The following is an 18,035-nucleotide window of genomic DNA, read 5'->3' as shown; positions in this document are numbered from 1 at the left end:
TACAACTGATGGATTCTAGATGAGAAAAATGACATCATTTAGGATTTGTATTTTTACACACCTGGTATCTGATCAGTTTCAAATAAGCCACTAGGTTTACGCTCGATAACAGCCTTGCCTTTTGACGTTACATTGTATGTGTAGGGGACTTATATTAGTTACGTACATCAAAGTGATAAATCTATTTTATCTTAGACCAATTTCTTAACAAAGTACATGTTTAAAAATGTTTCCATGCTTTTAATTATCATTTGAATGCTGTTTCTTTGATCAATACAATATTTTTAATATCTTCAAAGCCTCATTTACCCCTTCAGTTTGGTATCGTCCACTTAGCGGACAACAAACATGGCAGCCACCATAGGAACAAAATTGCCCATCTTCAGGAGGTTTTCGCAAATGTTGTTCGCTAGCTTTGGTTCTGTCGGCAGTAAGAGATGCTGGCACGGTTTTTTAAGCCCATTCACCTGCTCTTCATGTCAACAAAATCGTCTGTTCCGAACAAGCAATGGTAATGCCATGGAGTTTTGTGTTTGGGTGCCGGTGTTCCCATCTTCAAAATTATATAACGTTATAAAAAAAAATTATGATATGTTGTTAAATTTCGTTGATTTTATGCTATGTAACCAAATTTCTAATCTGAGCTTGGAACTAGTACTCAAGATTTTACTCCCGAATGGAGTTAGGAAACTCGTGAAAGTGCCTTTCCCACGGGCATGTCAGGGATTCGAACCCACAACCTCCTAACACACGGATCCTAACACACCACTGTCATAATTTTGTTTATGGAACTTTTGTGTCATTTTTCCTGTAGGTCCCTTGAGACACGGAGATTTCGAGTATCAAGACCCAAAGTCGGAGGATGAGATGTAAGTGTGCACTTCAACATTGTACAGCTGGTGAACATTTTAAACAATTACGAAGCGGAGAATCCAAGAACCAACAAATTATAATTTTTGGGTTACGTTACATTATCCAGCAGGACAGAGCTGGAGGGGCTTGTCTATGAGTCCAATGTACTAGGATATGAATGTGTTTGAGCAAGAATAAACAGAGCTATAGTTTGTTAGGCTAGACCCTCTGACATTATGCATTTGCTTTGCAAATGTTACCTTTTATTATTTATTGCTTTTTATTCACCACAGAGTCAACATTACCTATGTTACAAAAGATGGAGAAAGAATCCCGATTCGGGGGAAGATCGGAGACAATGTCATGTACCTGGCACATAGATATGATATCCCCATTGAAGGTAAGTGCCTCTTCTAATTCATTTATACAGATATGCAATATGCAAAAACTCAGTACATACGTACAGTGCAGATTCATAAATTCCGCAAAAAGCCAGTATGTGCCGGCTTATCGCATACATCGCTATGTACTGCCGCAAATTCACAATGCCAGCTTGTATTCCTGTGGTTTAGTGGCATTTTTATTTTTGGCCAGAATTTTTTTTTTGTTCGCCTGCGCACACTAGTTTGAGTGTCTTCAGAGGATGTCATCCACAGAATTAAGGCAGTGTGGCCTAAAGTAGAATTTATATGTACCACTAAGAACTGTTTGGCTAAGTGGTTTACTGAACCAATGTGTCCTTTTCTTCCCCCCATGTTACAGGAGCGTGTGAGGCCTCCCTTGCCTGTTGCACCTGTCATGTTTACGTACATGATGACTACTCAGACAGGATTCAGGAGCCTACAGAAGAGTCAGTATATCATTCACTGTTCACCAGATGCTCTGGCAGTTTTGTGTAAAATAAATTCTAACCAAGTCACATTTATCATGTAACAAACATGTACTACAAAAGAAAGCCTTGCTTCTAGTATATTGGTGAGGTCTAGAAATAAAGGTATGACAGGATTTGATCCTAATTTTATATATAATATTGTTTTTGCTATGTTTCCTCCTCTTCTTCTTCTCCAAACACTGACCTTACCAATGACCTGATTTGTTGATGTCTGTCACCATGGTAACTGGTGTTCCCGGGTCACATAATGTTGCAATTTTATAGTAGGTGAGATTTATACTCCTGTCTGACCATATACATGTATATGTATTTGAGTAAGAATTCACAGAGCAGACCAGAAACATTATGCAAAGGTAAACATTATGCATTTGCTTTGCAAATGTTAACTTTCTAATCATTTACTTCAAACTGTATGACATTTGATCCAATTTTTTGTCCTCCCCAGGGAAGAGGACATGTTGGACATGGCACCATTTTTACGTGAGAGTTCCAGACTCAGTTGTCAGATTGTTCTGAGTAAGGAGCTAGACGGGATAGAAGTCACCCTACCTCAGGCCACCAGGAACTTCTATGTGGACGGTCATGTACCTGAACCTCACTAGTATCTGTAGTAGGAACTACTGACTGAGACTGTTCTGTTAGCTCCGCCCATGAGGTGTCGCCAAAAAATAAATGTCATGAATGAACAAACATGCCCTGCTGATTCATATCAGAGTAGTACAAAATGTAATCATCACAGTGCAAAGTTTACCAAAGTGATTATACTGTTTTAGTAGGAATGCGCAACTATTTTTGTTGTTCTACATCATGTGATGAATAAATGTACAATTTGTCCTCAGTTGTGTGGACTCCTTTCTGTATGCCAGGATGTTTCAATTTCTGCTGCTACAAGCATAAAAGGATATTTATACCTTTTACGGCCAGATAACGTATAATCTGATGCCTAAATTGAAATGTTTGTTATACAATAGTACTATATGTTACGAGTCTAAAAAAAAAAGAATCGGTTCCCAACATTCAGTTTCTTTGGACTCTAGGTCCAGCCAAATTACCTCCAGTTGTCATTAGTGCTGTGTACCTAAACCCACATTTAGGTTCAGGTCCGGATTCAAGTCCAGAGGTTTAGGTTCAGTTCTGGACTCGTAAGTCCGGACCTAAACCCATGGAATATACAAAATTGCATGTTGGAACCATGCAATGTTGTTTGGCCGACACTTCAACGATGCCTAATTACCATGTTTTCTTCATTTTGCAGCACAGATTTTGCTATCTATGGGTTTTAAGCGGTTTGGAAAGAAAAGGGGGTATGTGACATGGGTTTTTTGTTTTTAATAAGTCTGGAATCAGTTCTTGACTTTTTTTAGACTTGAGCCTAAACATTTTTACAAGTCTGGAACCGGTCCAGCGAACCGGTACACAGCATTAGCTGTCACTGAGGAACATTACCAATATCACTCACAAAACAAAAGCACCAGATTATGTCGTATGTGTTGCAGTCATGTTTGTAAATTCAAAGATAAACAACAAAGTCACAACATCAGGTACATACAACACTGACACCAGCTAGACCAATATGGTCTATCTAAATAGCAGCTAAACATTTTTCTTTGAATTCATATTCACATGATTTTTTCTACCTCTGTCAGTCAACTGTTGCCTGAGTTTATAAAAAGTATGCATATGTACATGTATTATAGTTACAGTCATGTTGGCTTTGGTTATAGCAAGTTATCAAGCACCCAAACTTTACTTTGTACCAACAACATTTGAAGTCTATATCATGCAGAGCTATACTCAAATGTGTCATGAAGAAAGGACAAATACTAAGTATAGTAATAAAAAAAAAACCACTTTAAAACCTTGTATAAATGCAGATAATGAATTTCAAAAGTTAGGAAATTGATTACAACAAATTAAACTGATGCTAGTATCACTTCAAGGGCCTAATTTTGATAGGGCATTGGGCTGGTTTGTCTGTAATATGATTTAAAGTCATTCAGCATCCTTTGATTGGTATTTGCATTGAGGCACACATTCAACATTAACAGAATTGAGGCCAAGGCACCAAATTCACACCAAACCATGGTGTTTCGCTAAGGCCACACCAAGTAAATTTTATGGATGACGTCCGCGCGCGCATTGATTTTGGCCTGTTCCTAGAAAAACAAACAAGAAATTCCGCTTCCTGTAACTATGACCAAAGAGTCACGACAGTGCTGCAAATCGTCAGATTGACGTGAAACCCGTAACGCAAAAACAGGACAGGACGACAACTGATGTTCCACCTGTTTTATTGCTGTTTTGATGATGAATAAAAGACTTCTTGCTTGTTACACTGTGTCACCTCATTCAAATTGTGTCCTAACATTTGTCGTCTCTTACTATTTTACTGATCTAAGCCTCTTGTTTTTTAGGGCCCTTCTTGTTTTTTTTCCGCCCTCTCGCATTAGATTTAGGGTCTCCAAAGGACGTCATCCATAAAATTTACTTGGTGTGGCCTAACAGGGAAAAAAGTAAATGGTACTTTCTGTAACAGGGAAAAGGTACTATAATGATAATTTCTGTAACAGGAAAAAAGGACTATGGTACTTTCTCTAACAGGAAAAAGTACTATATATGGTACTTAAAGTAACATGAAAAGGTACTATGGTATTTTCTCAGGAAAAAGTACTAGTACTATAATGGTACCTTCTGTAACAGGAAAAAAGTACTAATGGCACTTTCTGTAACAGGAAAAAAGTACTGGTACTTTAAGTAATGGTACTTTAAGTAATGGTACTTTCTGTAACAGGAAAAAAGGACTGTACTATGGTACTTTCTCTAACAGGAAAAAGTACTATCATGGTACTTTCTCTAACAGGAAAAAAGTATTGCTAGTAGTATGGTACTTTCTCTAACAGGAAAAAGTCTTAAGTGTGATCTAAAGTCCGATCTGTAATGATCACTTTCCACTTTCTGTACAACTTGCACACTTCCACGATGAGTACATGTTAACCATAACGAGTATCCTACTGGAGTTTTACATGATCTCCTACTGGAGTTTTACACAGTCTCCAGGTGCTCCTCATCCAGGTTGTGTGTCCAGGCCACCAGGTCATCCACCTCCTTCTCCCAGGGTTCCTCCGTCTCCTTGGGAGGAGCAAAGTCTTTGGTGTCACTCGGGGTGGGGGTGGATGGTTCTGGAAGGAAAGAAACAAATCATGAAGAACTAGATTCAGGAAGTTCTGTTGCGTATCTAAAAAGAAAGTCAAGATAGAAGCCACGCGTTATGCATCCTAGTTTCTAGGGGGCCTGCAAGTCCTTTTTCGTAAGGCGTAAATCAGGTTTAGTCTTCGTAATCCGTAGGAAGCCTCCCCAAAAATCAACGTAATTCGTAATAGTACATTAGCCGCAAAGCGTAAAGTCGTAATCAGCTCTGAGACTTTAACGTAATTCGTAATCGGCAGCAAAAATTTTGCGTAGGTCGTAATCACTACCCCCCATGCAGGCCCTCTTTCTGTAATGCATTTGCAGCAAGGAATGGAGGATTTCAGTCACACCTTTGTAGAATATGGAGTTGTAAATTTCTTGTTCATTTTCATAATTATGAGTTTCTATCATATTTTGCACATTCCGCTGTCATCCACATGCAAGTCCTCAAGTTCTTCCAGCTTGCAGTGCAGTAAATGAGTTTTTTTCAGTTTTATCCTAACATTTTTCCCTACCTGTTATTCTTTTGGACATGTAAACTTTCCTCATCTGGTTAATCTTCATGAGTTTCTGTTCCCGTTGGTCGTCCATCTTTCCCGGATCTGCAAACTTCCCGTACATGAGAGCATTGTGCCTGGAGAGAGAGGGAGAAAAATACAATTGACATTTGCTTCCACTTTTAAACTAGATTTGCAAATGCATAATGTTTACCTTTGCATATGGTCTGCTCTGTTAATTCTTACCCAAACACATTCATATAATATATTGTATGGTCAGACAGGAGTCTAAATCCCTCCTGCTATAAAATTGGAACATGATGTAACCCAACACTAGTTACCATGGTAACAGACACAACATTGGTTCAGCAATGTACCTATCCTTGGACCTGCTAAGGATTCATGCCCAGAATTTTTAGATTCTTTCAACAACCCTTCAATGCATCTTGCAAGAGTTGTTATTAGTTATAATAGAATATGGATAGAAAATTACTGTACTTACTCCTCCAGTTGTCTCTTCATCTGGTCCTGTAGCTGCTCCACAGTCAGACCGTAGTGAGAGGATTGTCGTACTGGGTCATCACGGATGGACTCTAACACTGAGGAACAAAGATCACATTTAAGATCTTAGTTTTCTGTAATATTTAGCCAGCGCAACACTGACAACTGAATCGTAGTTTCTTTGTATTCAGCGTTATACTGTCAATGACCTTGTCAATGACCTTCAGCCAAATTTGCAGAACGTCAGAAGGTCACCAAATTTCAAAAGCTGTGTTTTTGCACGGACACACTGTTCCTTTTACATTTTTCCTACTGTGTGATGCCAGCTTAATGCCTAAAAAATCTGGCTTCCACTACTTAACCTTTAGCATGTAATGAAGCTGCTGTTTCTGCCAACCCATACCAGAGTTCGAAATACTGGGTGCACCCAAATATTTTTGTAGGCTTAGTAACATATTCTTAACACCTAAGTTTCAGAAAAATTATAAAATCATTGTTGTAGTACTTTTCTTTAGAAATGAAACATAATAAGTTTTTGATGACAGTCCACTTATTTTATTTTATATGGTGCACCCCAAAAAATTTTGTGCACCTATTCACAAAAATGAATTTCCAGCCCCGCATACTTACAAGGGTTTTTCATAGCAGGAGTGGCTTTTGATGTTGCTATCCCGCTCCATGTGGTGTGGTACTCATCAAACGAAACCTTCCTTGTCTTAATGCCCGCGGTCTTGGCAGCCGGCGCTACAAAGGGCTGGAAGTCTCGCCTGATCTTCCTCTCATCTTCAGCATGGGGGCTCAGACCAGCTAAACAACACAGAGACCCATATTTTATATTTTCATATACATGTAACCAGAAGACGTTGACCAATCAGAGGGCTCCATTTCCCATGCGTTATCAGGCCATAACCTAAAAAGTGGGAGGTTATTCAGATAACCGCCCACTTTTTGGAACGTACCATGACACTAACAGACTACAAGTCTAGTATTTATCTATTAGGCCACACCAATTTTTATGGATGACGTCCTTTGGAGACCCTAAATCTAATGCGAGAGGGCGAAAAAAAAACAAGAAGGGCCCTAAAAACAAGATGCCTAGATAAGAAATGTACTAAGAGACGACAAATGTTAGGGCACAATTTGAATGAGGTGACACAGTGTAACAAGCAAGAAGTCTTTTATTCGTCATCAAAACAGCAATAAATCAGGTGTAACAGCAGTTGTCGTCCTGCCCTGTTCTCGCGTTACGGGTTTCACGTCAATCTGACGATTTGCGGCACTGTCGTGACTCTTTGGTCATAGTTACAGGAAGTGGAATTTCTTGTTTTTTTTTCTAGGAACAGGCCGAAATCAATGCGCGGGCGGACGTCATCCATAAAATTTACTTGGTGTGGCCTTACAAAATGTATTGTAATCTATTTTGAATATTTTTTTTATTTTTTGAAAATACAGCACAATTAAATGAGATTTGAACTGAAACATACAAAACATGATTTCAGACACCCCCACTAAAAGTAGTACAGTTCCAATGTTACAATTTGGGCTTCATTCAGGACCTGAATACCTAGTACATGTACATGCAACAAATAGTTTTTTGAGGCCTGGAATGTCTATCTGTCCTTACCGTGGACCCGTTTGCTAGCATCCACACAGCTGCGAACCATCTCCAGATATCTGTCAGGGTTTGTCAGCAGCATCTTAGCAGCATCCTCATTCACAGCATCTTCTACTACAGGGTTAGACAGGAGGGTCTGCAATACAGGAATATAGACAATCATCATCTGAGGTCACAGCAAGTCAAATTCATGAATGACATCTTAAGTAGACTTCAAAGCTACTGCAAGAGTAAAATAAACTATGATGGAAAAAAGACTTTCAATTTTAAGACCATACATATGCCGGTAAATGTTAGCCTAATTCTTAAGAACTTCATGATTGCGTCATTGCAAAGGTATGGTGGTGGCCAGTTTCTGAACGCTAGGCGCTATCCCCAACTTCAAACAGCCAGCAGCGCTCTAAACTACGATGGACTAACGAACTAAGTGTAGAAATCCCTTTTCAGACATACCATGCATGACAAATTGAAGGATTTTATCAAACCTTTTGTGTCCCTTTAAATATCCCTTCCACCTACACTCAAGGCAAGGCTACCACACACAGTAGTACTTGAATCCACATAAAGCTAGCTGTCTTCACCTGTATAGACAACAGTATGTGCACCAAACTGTAGGATTCCTTCCATTCCTGCATGTTGTCCAGGTAGTCTATACATGGTCTGCCTGAGATAGAATGTACTAGGAAAACACAAAAACAACCATTGTTACATAATAATATCATAGCAATACAGAATCAGTACCCACTAAGGATCTCTCTCTTTATATCAAAAAAACATATTAATACATTAATCCTTCTAATCTCTCATGTCTTTTAAATCTAACTCAACAAATTAAAAAGCTTTCCTAGTTCAATGGGGGCCCGCATGCCTTTTTTCGTAAGGCGTAATCAGGCCTTTTTAGTTTTCGCAATCCGTAGGCAGCCTCCCAAAAAATCAGCGTAGTTCGTAATCGTACATTAGCCACAAAGCGTAAAGTCATAATCAGCTCGGAGAATTTAACGTATTTTGTAATCAGCAGCAACAATTTTTCGTAATTCTTATTAACTACCCCCCATGCAGACCCTCTATAATGTATAATTATTTTGTTATATTTAAAATTGCAGAAATAATAACTGCAGAACTCACCATTAGGATGGAATGGAATGGTGTGGAAGGCCACTTCTGGAGGTTCCTCGTTATAAAACTCATTAAACTTCAGCTGAACCTGAAATATTCCACCTGAGAAAAAAAAATGAGAAGAAAACTCAACAATACAAAACAAAGACTGTTGTCAATCTTATTATCACTATTGCTGGAAATATAAGGATCATAATATTGCAGAACTTAAGCAGATTTACACTTACCTTCCCATATTGTATCCTTGAGACCCATAATTGTTGCTGACCACTCAAAAATGTTCTCATCTCCAACTGGACCTGCATCGATTCCCTAGAACAAGAAATCAGCTCAATCAAAAACTATCTTACCGATTCTTACGAGATTTGGCCATATGCATGATGTACAAAATGACTAATAAACTGGTGTGCGTCCCAACTACATGTACTAAGTACCTAATACCTGCCCAGAAGAGAGCAATAAATAGCCATCCTTCAAGTACCAGAGTCATCAACCAAGGATTGAGGTGTTCAAGAATTCATTCTTTCCTACAACTATCGCAGAGTGGAACTCACTGTCACCAAATACAGTAGGGCATCATCATTAGATAGCTTTAAACAATGTCTAGAGTTAGAAGTTCAAGGGCTAGGACACTGTAACAAGTCGATCGGTGTAATGTAGCCAGCTGCCGCCGTGCCGCGTGCCTGCGAAGCTGGTGTGTTACGCCAAAAGGCGGTTATACCAGCTATACAGAATACAGAATGATTTCTTTCTAAACTGTGTTTTATTGTTCGTTTATAGATCCAACTGATCATGGCCACCAGACTTACCCATGGAGGGTCGTCATGTAGTCTGTAGAACTCTCTCTCCAACAGTAGATAGGATCTGGAATGCATGTTGGTGTTTCTGCAACCTTCCACCCTGGTGACAAAAAACACATTCATTTATTAGAGTCAAGTTTTTAATCTACAGTATAAAGTGCCCAAGAAGGCCACACAAGGGACCAATAAAATATGGTGTATGTTAGGCCACACTGACTTAATTTTATGGATGACATCTGCACGTGCATTGATTTTTGCCTGTCCTCAAAAAAAATTAAAAAATCACATCCACCAAGGCTCTGGCCTGGCTCTAGGCCTGGGTAGCCATGGTAGTTAGCGACAATACAGAGCGGGCACCCAGGCTACTGAAGCTCCACGACTCAAAAACTCAGTATATACAAACAGTGCCGATTCATAAATTCCACACAAAGCCAGCATGTGCCGGCTTGTCGTATACATCGCTATGTAGTGCCGCAAATTCACAATACCAGCTTTGTATTCCTGTGGTTTAGTAGCATTTTTATTTTTCACCGGAATTTTTTTTATTCACCTGCGCGCACTAGTTGGGGGTCTTCAGAGGATGTCATCCATAAAATTAAATCGGTGTGGCCTTAACAGGTGGTCAATATAGACTGAGGAACCAGCAAAAACTAAGCATTATTAAACAATTGTCAGGGCTAGGATTGCTGTAAGGTCCGACTGGTTTTACATGTATTTTAAGGACTCTTTCTTATGGTCCAAACGTTTGTCTTTCTCCACTAGAAAGACGTACAAAATTCCGAAAAAAAAATGTGCACAATTATAACGTGTGCTGCATCTGCTTGGAGATGCACACCAGTAAATTTATGTGGACGAAATTCAGCATGATCGCAACTATTTTTAAACTCCAGATTACCTCCACGTATCCCTTACCTTGTACTGTGCAACGAGCTTTCGAAATCTCGGTTCCAAGTCCCCCAAACCGCTCAAATTTGCCCAAAACTACCAAAAGTTTGACTAAAAGTTTGCCGCTGTCATGACAGCGACGCCATACTTCTTACCACATCTGAGCATGCGCGAGCGATGCATTGTGGGAGATATGTTTTAGCAGACGACAAAAAGCGAAAAGTTCGTTTGTTTGTTTGTTTCGTGGTAGTATTTTTCTTGGAGTAAAAAGAAAACAAACAAATGCTCAAAGATAGAACGATTGTCAAACTATTTTACCTTAAAAACAACCTGCGATTGCGTGAAAGTGACAAAGATATAGAAAGGAATTCATCAATGATAGAAAGAGACAAAATAAAATGGCATTAGTCAGGAAAAATATCTGTGATGCAAAACTTATTAACTCTATTTTGTTTTTCATTTTGAATTTAGCTAAATAATTAACGTTGCAGTCAAAAGTCAAGGGCAATATTTCTTCTTGTTGTTGTAGTCAATAGAATTTCTTTTGATATATTTTAATAAATCTCATTTGACGGTGTTTTTATTTTGGTTTGATGCGCACCACACAATATTATGTTGTATTTTTTCTAAGTTTCTTTGGGAAGAGACCAAACGATAATATACATCTGAAAACTTTTTGTTGACAAGTTTTTACTTGTTTTATAAGATGTATGTCGAGCCACATGTTTTGCCGACTAGCCGTTCTCCATCTACAACGGATGATTTGATTGGCTGAATATAACGGCGCCATCTTTGATTCTCATTGTCGTCTGCAAATGAAGAACTGGTGACGCAGCAGTTTTAAAACGTCACTTAGCCTCGAAAATAACAGCGAAAACTGCAGCAACTGTAGTGTTATAGTACTGGAAAGAAGTCTGAGCGGATAATACCATCCATGAATCTACGGTTTCCGTTTGGAAGGGCCACCGACGTGCACTTGACCGATGGGCAAAACGTCCCGTTATGGAGGGATATGGAAACTTCTGACGAGAGAAAATATTCCATTCCGTTTCGCTGGCGCTAACAGGTAAATATTCCAGCTTAAAAATTCATATCTACTTCTTTGTTGCCTTAGCAGTTTCATGTTCATTTTCTGTTTAGACTTTATTGCCATTGTGACTTTGTGGGTATGTTTTTTAAGTTATATCAATTCATAACTCCGCTCTACTAATTTTCTGTGAAAAATTAAGAAACATAAATTATGGAAACACGCCTAAATGCACATGTAATGACGTCATTTCACTGCACCTGCGATGTATACTCAGGTGAGAACGCGTGGATCTGATTGGTCGATTCGAAACAGACTTGATTGGCTGCCCACCTGTGTGCATAAAATTCAGACGTCTGGAGAGAGAAAAAGGAGAAAAACATCATAAATAATAACCGCCAGTCGCGATCGGAGCTGCTTGTCTGCTTGCAGCCTGTTTCTCCTTTCTTACGGGATTTGATTGGCAAAGTTTTGCCCTTTTTTATCATGGAACATTCAACCAGTTTTAACCAGCACCAAAGGTAAGCACTGATATGTGTAATTTTAGTTCAGATCCAAGCAAATACATGTTTTCGTTTGCCTCCGTCGTTCGAAATGCCACGATCGGGAAAATTGAGTGGAGAAAGTACCAACATCATCTTAGAAATCTCGGGATCTTAAGTTAAGCTGTCTTCCGACTCTTCGGATTCGTCTACAAAGACTTAAACTTGGTTTTAAACCAGTGCATGTGGTTGATCAACCAAAATAAACAAAATGCTATCGACTTTTTGAAGCTACGTTCGTGTATTCCTCAAACTTCGAGGTCCTTGGAACACTGGCTCGGGATCATGTGTGGGCACATTTGTAGCGTTACTCATACATTACTGACTGCTGATACACAATTCAAACTTGAGGGAACATCTAAACACATTTCAAATCTAAAGATCAGTTTCTTAAAAATCAGCCCTAAAGCCCTGCTTTTTTTATAACTAGAGGTGAGTTTTCCGCACAACTTGAGGGAACATCTAAACATCTATACATCTAAACATCTATATGTACGTAAGAACTAAAATCACTTTTAAAATGTCAATATTTTCATCAAGTTACACAAATAGGGGGATGGTGTTATAATTCATTTTCATGGCTTCTTTAATGTTCTATGCTTGTGCGTAGAGTCCCCGATTATAATGCCTTTATACCGGTGGCACGGCGTCCATATATTCACGTCCACAGGTGTTCCAGGTGCAGATCACACAGCATCTGGTAAAAAATTTACCCGCGAAATCCTCGATGGAACGTTAGAATGATGCAAAATAAGGCAACTGAAATATTTATCTGCCTTGAATTTGCATGCTGTTGATAGGATGACATTCATAACATCACTTGTGCGTTTGTCAATCGACGAAATTAAACTCGATTTGCGAGGATAGAAATACACAAGCTTTCTATGCTTGTTTCTCCCATGCCTGTAAATAGGACGGGACGTTAAGCCGTGGTCCACTGTTCATTGTGCTTGTCGAAAAGAGCGGGAATTTCCTCGGTACAATGAACCTGGAAATACTGTACATACATAACGTCTGTCTTCTTTATTGGGAGATTAGCTCTTCAGTGAGCTAAAACTGGACCAAGATCACGTTCCTTTCCTTACATCTATAAGTATGCCCTGTTGCATCCCAGATGGCAAAGTGTTCTGGACTGGGGACGGTACCAGGGCTTCTTCCCGGGGTTGGACGAGGTGAGGTACACTGCACCCTGCCTGCCACCAGGGGGCGTCCGTCTGCATGGAGGAGACACCGTTCTCCTACAGCCGCTGACAGGCGGGCACTCTGTCCTGGACCACAATTACTCAAGGTCAGAGTTTAGCAAAAGGGTGAAGCAAAAGAAAAGCAAACGGGGTTCGTTGCTGTTACTTTCGGGACGGAAGTATTGCTTTGGGCTATAAGCTGTGATTTTTGTGGGGTCGCCAGGGATGTGCAATGACTCGATGAGTAATCATTGAATGAAACAATTCTCTGGTGTAATAGAGTTCGATATACGTAAATAAAAACCCCAAACACTTCGGAAACATCTCCTATTCCTTGTTCTGAAGGCGTTACATATACACCGTCGAGCATTCTGCCCGGGTTCGAGTCAAGTAGTCACCGACCTTGTGCCCTTGGGAAAGGCACTTCATACGAGTTTCCTCACTTCGAATTCGAATTCGCTCAAGTGAAAATGAGTATGCCAGAATGATCAATATTATGATCGTGGGCATTGCAGAAAAAACAAACCAAGTCTCTAAAGTGATACATATCACACCAGTTATACAATGTAAGTTGAAATGTTTCTCACATTTAATCTTAAACTATTTACCCATGACAGTGTCTTTCCTACTGCCTCGGGAGGCAATCAAAACTTTTACGACCAGAGCGGGAGCGCCTTCTTCCGTCCTCGGGCGGACAGCGCGGGTAGCACCGGGGCGGTGTCCCGCAAGTTGGCCTCCTTGTCCATCGACAAACCAGTCGGCTGCTCTCCCGACGACACCGACGAACTCCCCGATGTGCCAACCGCGGAGACAGCAGCAGCGCCACCTAGAGAGGATTACTGGAACAGCATGGCCGTGACGGACGTCAGCGAGCCGGAGGAAGGAAGCGGACCAGGGGACGGCCTGTCCCGGGTGACGGAGTACTACCGGCCCGCAGACGTCACTCTCAGCTGCCTGCACACCGCAGCAATGGGTAACAACGGAACATCAACACAGGCGGTGAGACATTAGATGTTGCTCATGTACCAGACAGTCGCCAGATGTCGCTTTTTGATATTCACTTCTACCCTGTCTGTGTACTTGATACCAAGGACGTCCTTGTTGATACAAATCCAATCCTGTTTGCAAAATTGAAGGAATCGTTTCTTCTTTTCATCAGAACATTGTTTTCTTAGATGTAAAATGCTTAGTCTTGTCAAGCCTTGGTCTTGTCATGTGTTACCCAATTGCCCATACATAATGTAGTATTGGGTCTTCGTACTTACAATACTGACGCGACAAACTTTTATAACTCCTACTGTGGACGACACGGACAGCCGTCAACACTGCAACTGTTTGTGTCATCAACACCAAAAGATGCGGTGTTGGGACACCAAAAGTTGTGGTGTTGGGACACCAAAAGTTGCGGTGTCAACATTTGTCCCTGTCGGCCACGGTATTTTTTCTGTTGACGGACAAAGTTACGGTGTTGAAACACCAAAAGTTGCGGTGATAACATTTGTCCGTGTCGGCCACGGTACTATCCCATCACAGATCAGCAGCCAGCGCCGCCGTAAGCCCGCCAAACCCACCAAGAGTCCCGCCCGGTTCGACCCCGCCTTCAAAGGCGTGACTTTCCAGATAGAGACGCTTCCGCACCCGAAACCTTCTCTACGGATTCGCTCCTATTTCAGGTGAGCACAGAGCTTAGCAAATACATTATGTGGACATGCATTATAGTCGTCAACAGAGTTCTTATGCGGCACTAAGGCCACAGCAAGTAAAGTTTTTTTTGGATGACATGTCGACATCCTCCGCAGACTCCAAATCTAAGGCTTGGAGAAGAACAAGGTGGGCCAAAAGAAAACAAGATTCTTACATTTTCAAATTTTGACATCATAAGCATTGTTGAACAAGAAATTATACCTATGTTGAAGTAACAGAAGTAATGTTTAAATGGAGTATTGTAATGGTCTAGTGGTTATTTGGCGCTCTCACCCCCAAGGCTCGGGTTCGATAGGAACCACTGTAAGAATTGGGAGAGTAGAAACAGAAAGACACTACTGGCCCGGAGGGTTGGGGATCGAACTCACGCCAAACCGGGTGCCAGCTCATAACCCGACGCTCCTACCGAATTAGCTAAAATGTCTAGACCCATCGGCCAGGTCAGTTGCTAGCACCTATATAAACCCCCACTGTTACACTTGCAGCATCCGGCGGCGTTCCCAGGCGGCCCGCCCGCGCCGCTTCTCGGAGTCTGACGCGGCGTCCTACCGGCGGCGCAGCGGCAGCCTCACCGAGACCACCAGCGGGTCTGAGCACGAGGAGCCGCACCCCGTACCGCAACATGCTCACGGTAACAACTCAGTTTCAAATAAATTATCAAAGTTCTTCGATCACAACCATTTATTTTTACGAGCCGACGTTTCGATGACCTTCTGTCATCTTCATTAGGGCAACTCTGACTGGTTTGCTTTGCACTGACGCTAGATGTTACTTGGTGTATAGTGCACTAAAGGTGTTACATGGTTCACAGTGCACTGTTACTTGGTTCACTTAGTGTACTATACACCAAGTAAGAGTCTAGCGTCAGTGCACAATAAACCAGTCAGAGTTGCCCTAATGAAGACGGTTATCGAAACCTCGAGACAAGAAAAGGCTCTGATTTAATGTTTTGTTTCTTACTTTGATGCAGTGATATGTGATACTGCCTGTGTATATGTGATGTTCCCACTGAATCAAAACCATTTGTACAATGATTGAGTCAAAATTTGAAAATGTAGGAACCTTGTTTTTTTCGGCCCGCCTTGTTTTTTTCGCCCGCTCACATTAGATTTGGAGTCTGTGGAGGATGTCATCCATAAAATTAACTTGCTGTGGACTTACTTGAAACCATCTTGTTTACTTGTACATGTGTCCGTGTGTTGCCCAGCAGGTGCTAAGCAGTGCGCCTCCTGTGACACTAAGAAGACCCCGCTGTGGCGGGACGCGGAAGACGGGACTCCGCTCTGTAACGCGTGCGGGATCAGGTGGGTTCGTCTGTCACTGACATTCTGTTCTTTTGCACAAAGCGGCCAATGAAGACTATGATGAAAAGCCACGTAACGGACCCAAGTCTTACTTCTAGCAATTGTTACTTGCACTGTACATGTGTTTGTGAACAGCGCATACTTAGTCGAGACGTGGATGGGTCTGTATGATCAAGGAGCTTCTATTCAATTGTATGATTGGGTATATTTGCCCGTATGTAAACTTATGATATATTACTAAATTAACAGAACGGTTGATATATCGCGTGGCTGAACATGATGTGGTCATGATTTTATTCGATGGAAAGTACATTTTTATACATGTAGCTCTTAGGCTTGTGAAGAGGTGGCATAGGTTTGGACCCCTTAACTAGCTATCAAGGACAATGTCCCTACTGTACTTGGTGACAGTGGGTTCCACTCTGCGATAGTTCTAGGAAAGAATGAATTCTTGATCACCTCAATCCTTGGTTGATAACTTTGGTAGTTGAAGGCTGTATTTCTTGTTCTCTTCTGGGCTGGTATTAGGTACTTAGTAGTTGGGACATCCATCAGTTTGTTAGTCATTTTTTACATCATGCCATGTCTGGACATTTTTCTTCTGTCTTCAAGTGAGACCCACTGCATATGTAGGTTACTTTTCTTAGGTTTCATAGTCATGTAACTGTCACTCTTTCTGTCCTCACCCCTGTAGGTACAAGAAGTACCGTGTGCGCTGTACCCGGTGCTGGCACGTCCCCAAGAAGGACGGCAAGTCTTACCCGAACTGTGGCCGCTGTGGAGACCTGTTGCGAGTCTCCATCTTCCGCCGATACAGCATTTAAACCGACGCCTCTGTTTTATAGGCTTCCTCTTATACGTTATAGCCTCAACCAGGCTTGGGGAAGCGGCTGGAAAGAGTAGAAATTGGCCAAATATTACATGTCAGAGGAGTTGGTCCAAATATTTGGCGCTCCCGAGGCCAACTGTACTGTCTGGCGGACATGTTATCTGTCTATTTGGCCAATTTCTACTCTTTTCCAGTCGCTTCTCGAAACCTGGTACATACCAGCTTCCTACACTCTTACCGTGCCGTGGAACGGTAGACACTTCAGTTCAGGAGGCTACGCGTAGGAGGCTAGTCTCTACCAGACTCCTTTTGCAGGCTGAATAAATCGTAGAATTCGTCATAAAAAGGGTATTCAATTGGCCAATATGAGGGTCCAGCTGCTACCTTATCTGGCCAATTAAATGCCCCTTTAATGCAAATTTCTATGATTTATTCAGCCTGCAAAAAGGAGTCTGGTGGAGACTATAGGAGGCGACTCTCTTGGCGTTCATTCGTATTTTCTACTTATATTATATTGGGGTTTCCCAATTCTTCTGCTGTTAGAGTTTTAATGAGTTGAGCTCTATATTTATGGTTTGATGTCTTTTTGTTATGATGATGTACATGTGTTTTTCATGTACCATTTTTGCACGGTTTTGTTCAATGTTTGCACATTTATATCGAGTTTTTATAACCATATTGTGGTTATCGATTTGTTACATTGTTTGGGCTCGATGATCTGAACACTATTTATAACGTGTAATGTATGTACAGGTAAGGATCAGAACACAGTCACTGTGTAGACGGCGCCCCCATGCGGCAGGCAGGGGTAGTGCACCTCACCTTGGTCATCCTTTGTTATTTTCCATCTCAATGTCAGCTCAGAGACTGAAACTGGTTACACAACAGAGATGTACACGTAGCACCATGTTCCTAAAGTCTGTCATCATTCTAAAATAAAAAAAAAAAACAGAAAAAAAAAACAGATGAAAGATATGAAATTTTGTGATCTGTTAATTTTACTTTTACTTGAACATGTCTTGTGCAGTATTTGAAGTGTTTTCAATAAATGTCCCAAACAAGGTGTTGATGTCTAGATCTTTGCCTCTCCTGACAAATATT

General features: G+C 41.0%; 3 protein-coding genes across 4 annotated transcripts; 2 read left to right on the top strand and 1 right to left on the bottom strand.

The window, feature by feature from the left end:
• Window positions 1–308: 308 nt before the first annotated feature.
• LOC109486175 (adrenodoxin-like protein, mitochondrial) lies at window positions 309–2,578 on the top strand. Its single transcript, XM_019789885.1, has 5 exons — window positions 309–511; window positions 815–869; window positions 1,146–1,252; window positions 1,615–1,702; window positions 2,190–2,578. Exons 1-5 carry the CDS (start codon window positions 349–351, stop codon window positions 2,344–2,346), a joined length of 570 nt encoding a protein of 189 aa, XP_019645444.1. The 5' UTR covers window positions 309–348; the 3' UTR covers window positions 2,347–2,578.
• Window positions 2,579–4,248: 1,670 nt separating this feature from the next.
• Window positions 4,249–10,518, bottom strand: LOC109486147 (ubiquitin-conjugating enzyme E2 U-like). The gene is made up of 10 exons (XM_019789852.1): window positions 10,375–10,518; window positions 9,472–9,562; window positions 8,890–8,974; window positions 8,672–8,764; window positions 8,128–8,225; window positions 7,556–7,682; window positions 6,562–6,738; window positions 5,933–6,029; window positions 5,449–5,567; window positions 4,249–4,923 (listed from the first exon to the last, which is right to left on the bottom strand). The coding sequence occupies exons 2-10, from the start codon at window positions 9,535–9,537 to the stop codon at window positions 4,787–4,789; spliced, it is 999 nt and encodes a 332-aa protein (XP_019645411.1). The 5' UTR covers window positions 9,538–9,562; window positions 10,375–10,518; the 3' UTR covers window positions 4,249–4,786.
• A 596-nt stretch (window positions 10,519–11,114) lies between these two features.
• LOC109486141 (nitrogen catabolic enzyme regulatory protein-like) lies at window positions 11,115–18,035 on the top strand. 2 transcript variants are annotated; one of them, XM_019789843.1, is made up of 7 exons: window positions 11,115–11,413; window positions 13,031–13,204; window positions 13,715–14,096; window positions 14,631–14,770; window positions 15,287–15,432; window positions 16,012–16,105; window positions 16,800–18,035. In XM_019789843.1, exons 1-7 carry the CDS (start codon window positions 11,331–11,333, stop codon window positions 16,927–16,929), a joined length of 1,149 nt encoding a protein of 382 aa, XP_019645402.1. In that variant the 5' UTR covers window positions 11,115–11,330; the 3' UTR covers window positions 16,930–18,035. The 2 variants fall into 2 exon arrangements, with proteins under 2 accessions (XP_019645402.1, XP_019645404.1); XM_019789845.1 differs by lacking the exon at window positions 11,115–11,413 and adding an exon at window positions 11,655–11,895 and having other exon boundaries at window positions 16,800–18,034.

This window comes from Branchiostoma belcheri, unplaced genomic scaffold (genome assembly GCF_001625305.1).
Source record: "Branchiostoma belcheri isolate BF01 breed outbred unplaced genomic scaffold, Haploidv18h27 scaffold8, whole genome shotgun sequence".
Lineage (NCBI taxonomy): Eukaryota > Metazoa > Chordata > Leptocardii > Amphioxiformes > Branchiostomatidae > Branchiostoma > Branchiostoma belcheri.
The sequence above is the reverse complement of the archived record's forward strand: the minus strand, read 5'-3'. Positions and strand labels throughout refer to the sequence as shown.

Coding starts and splice junctions, on each gene's coding strand:
- LOC109486175 (XM_019789885.1), top strand. CDS start 349: ATGGCAGCCACCATAGGAACAAAATTGCCCATCTTCAGGAGGTTTTCG. Junction 870..1,145: donor CCAAAGTCGGAGGATGAGAT/GTAAGTGTGCAC, acceptor TATTCACCACAG/AGTCAACATTACCTATGTTA. Junction 1,703..2,189: donor ATTCAGGAGCCTACAGAAGA/GTCAGTATATCA, acceptor TGTCCTCCCCAG/GGAAGAGGACATGTTGGACA.
- LOC109486147 (XM_019789852.1), bottom strand. CDS start 9,537: ATGCATTCCAGATCCTATCTACTGTTGGAGAGAGAGTTCTACAGACTA. Junction 6,030..6,561: donor TCCTGCTATGAAAAACCCTT/GTAAGTATGCGG, acceptor TTTGTTCCTCAG/TGTTAGAGTCCATCCGTGAT. Junction 5,568..5,932: donor ATGAAGAGACAACTGGAGGA/GTAAGTACAGTA, acceptor CTCTCTCTCCAG/GCACAATGCTCTCATGTACG.
- LOC109486141 (XM_019789843.1), top strand. CDS start 11,331: ATGGGCAAAACGTCCCGTTATGGAGGGATATGGAAACTTCTGACGAGA. Junction 14,771..15,286: donor CGGATTCGCTCCTATTTCAG/GTGAGCACAGAG, acceptor TTACACTTGCAG/CATCCGGCGGCGTTCCCAGG. Junction 15,433..16,011: donor CGTACCGCAACATGCTCACG/GTAACAACTCAG, acceptor GTTGCCCAGCAG/GTGCTAAGCAGTGCGCCTCC.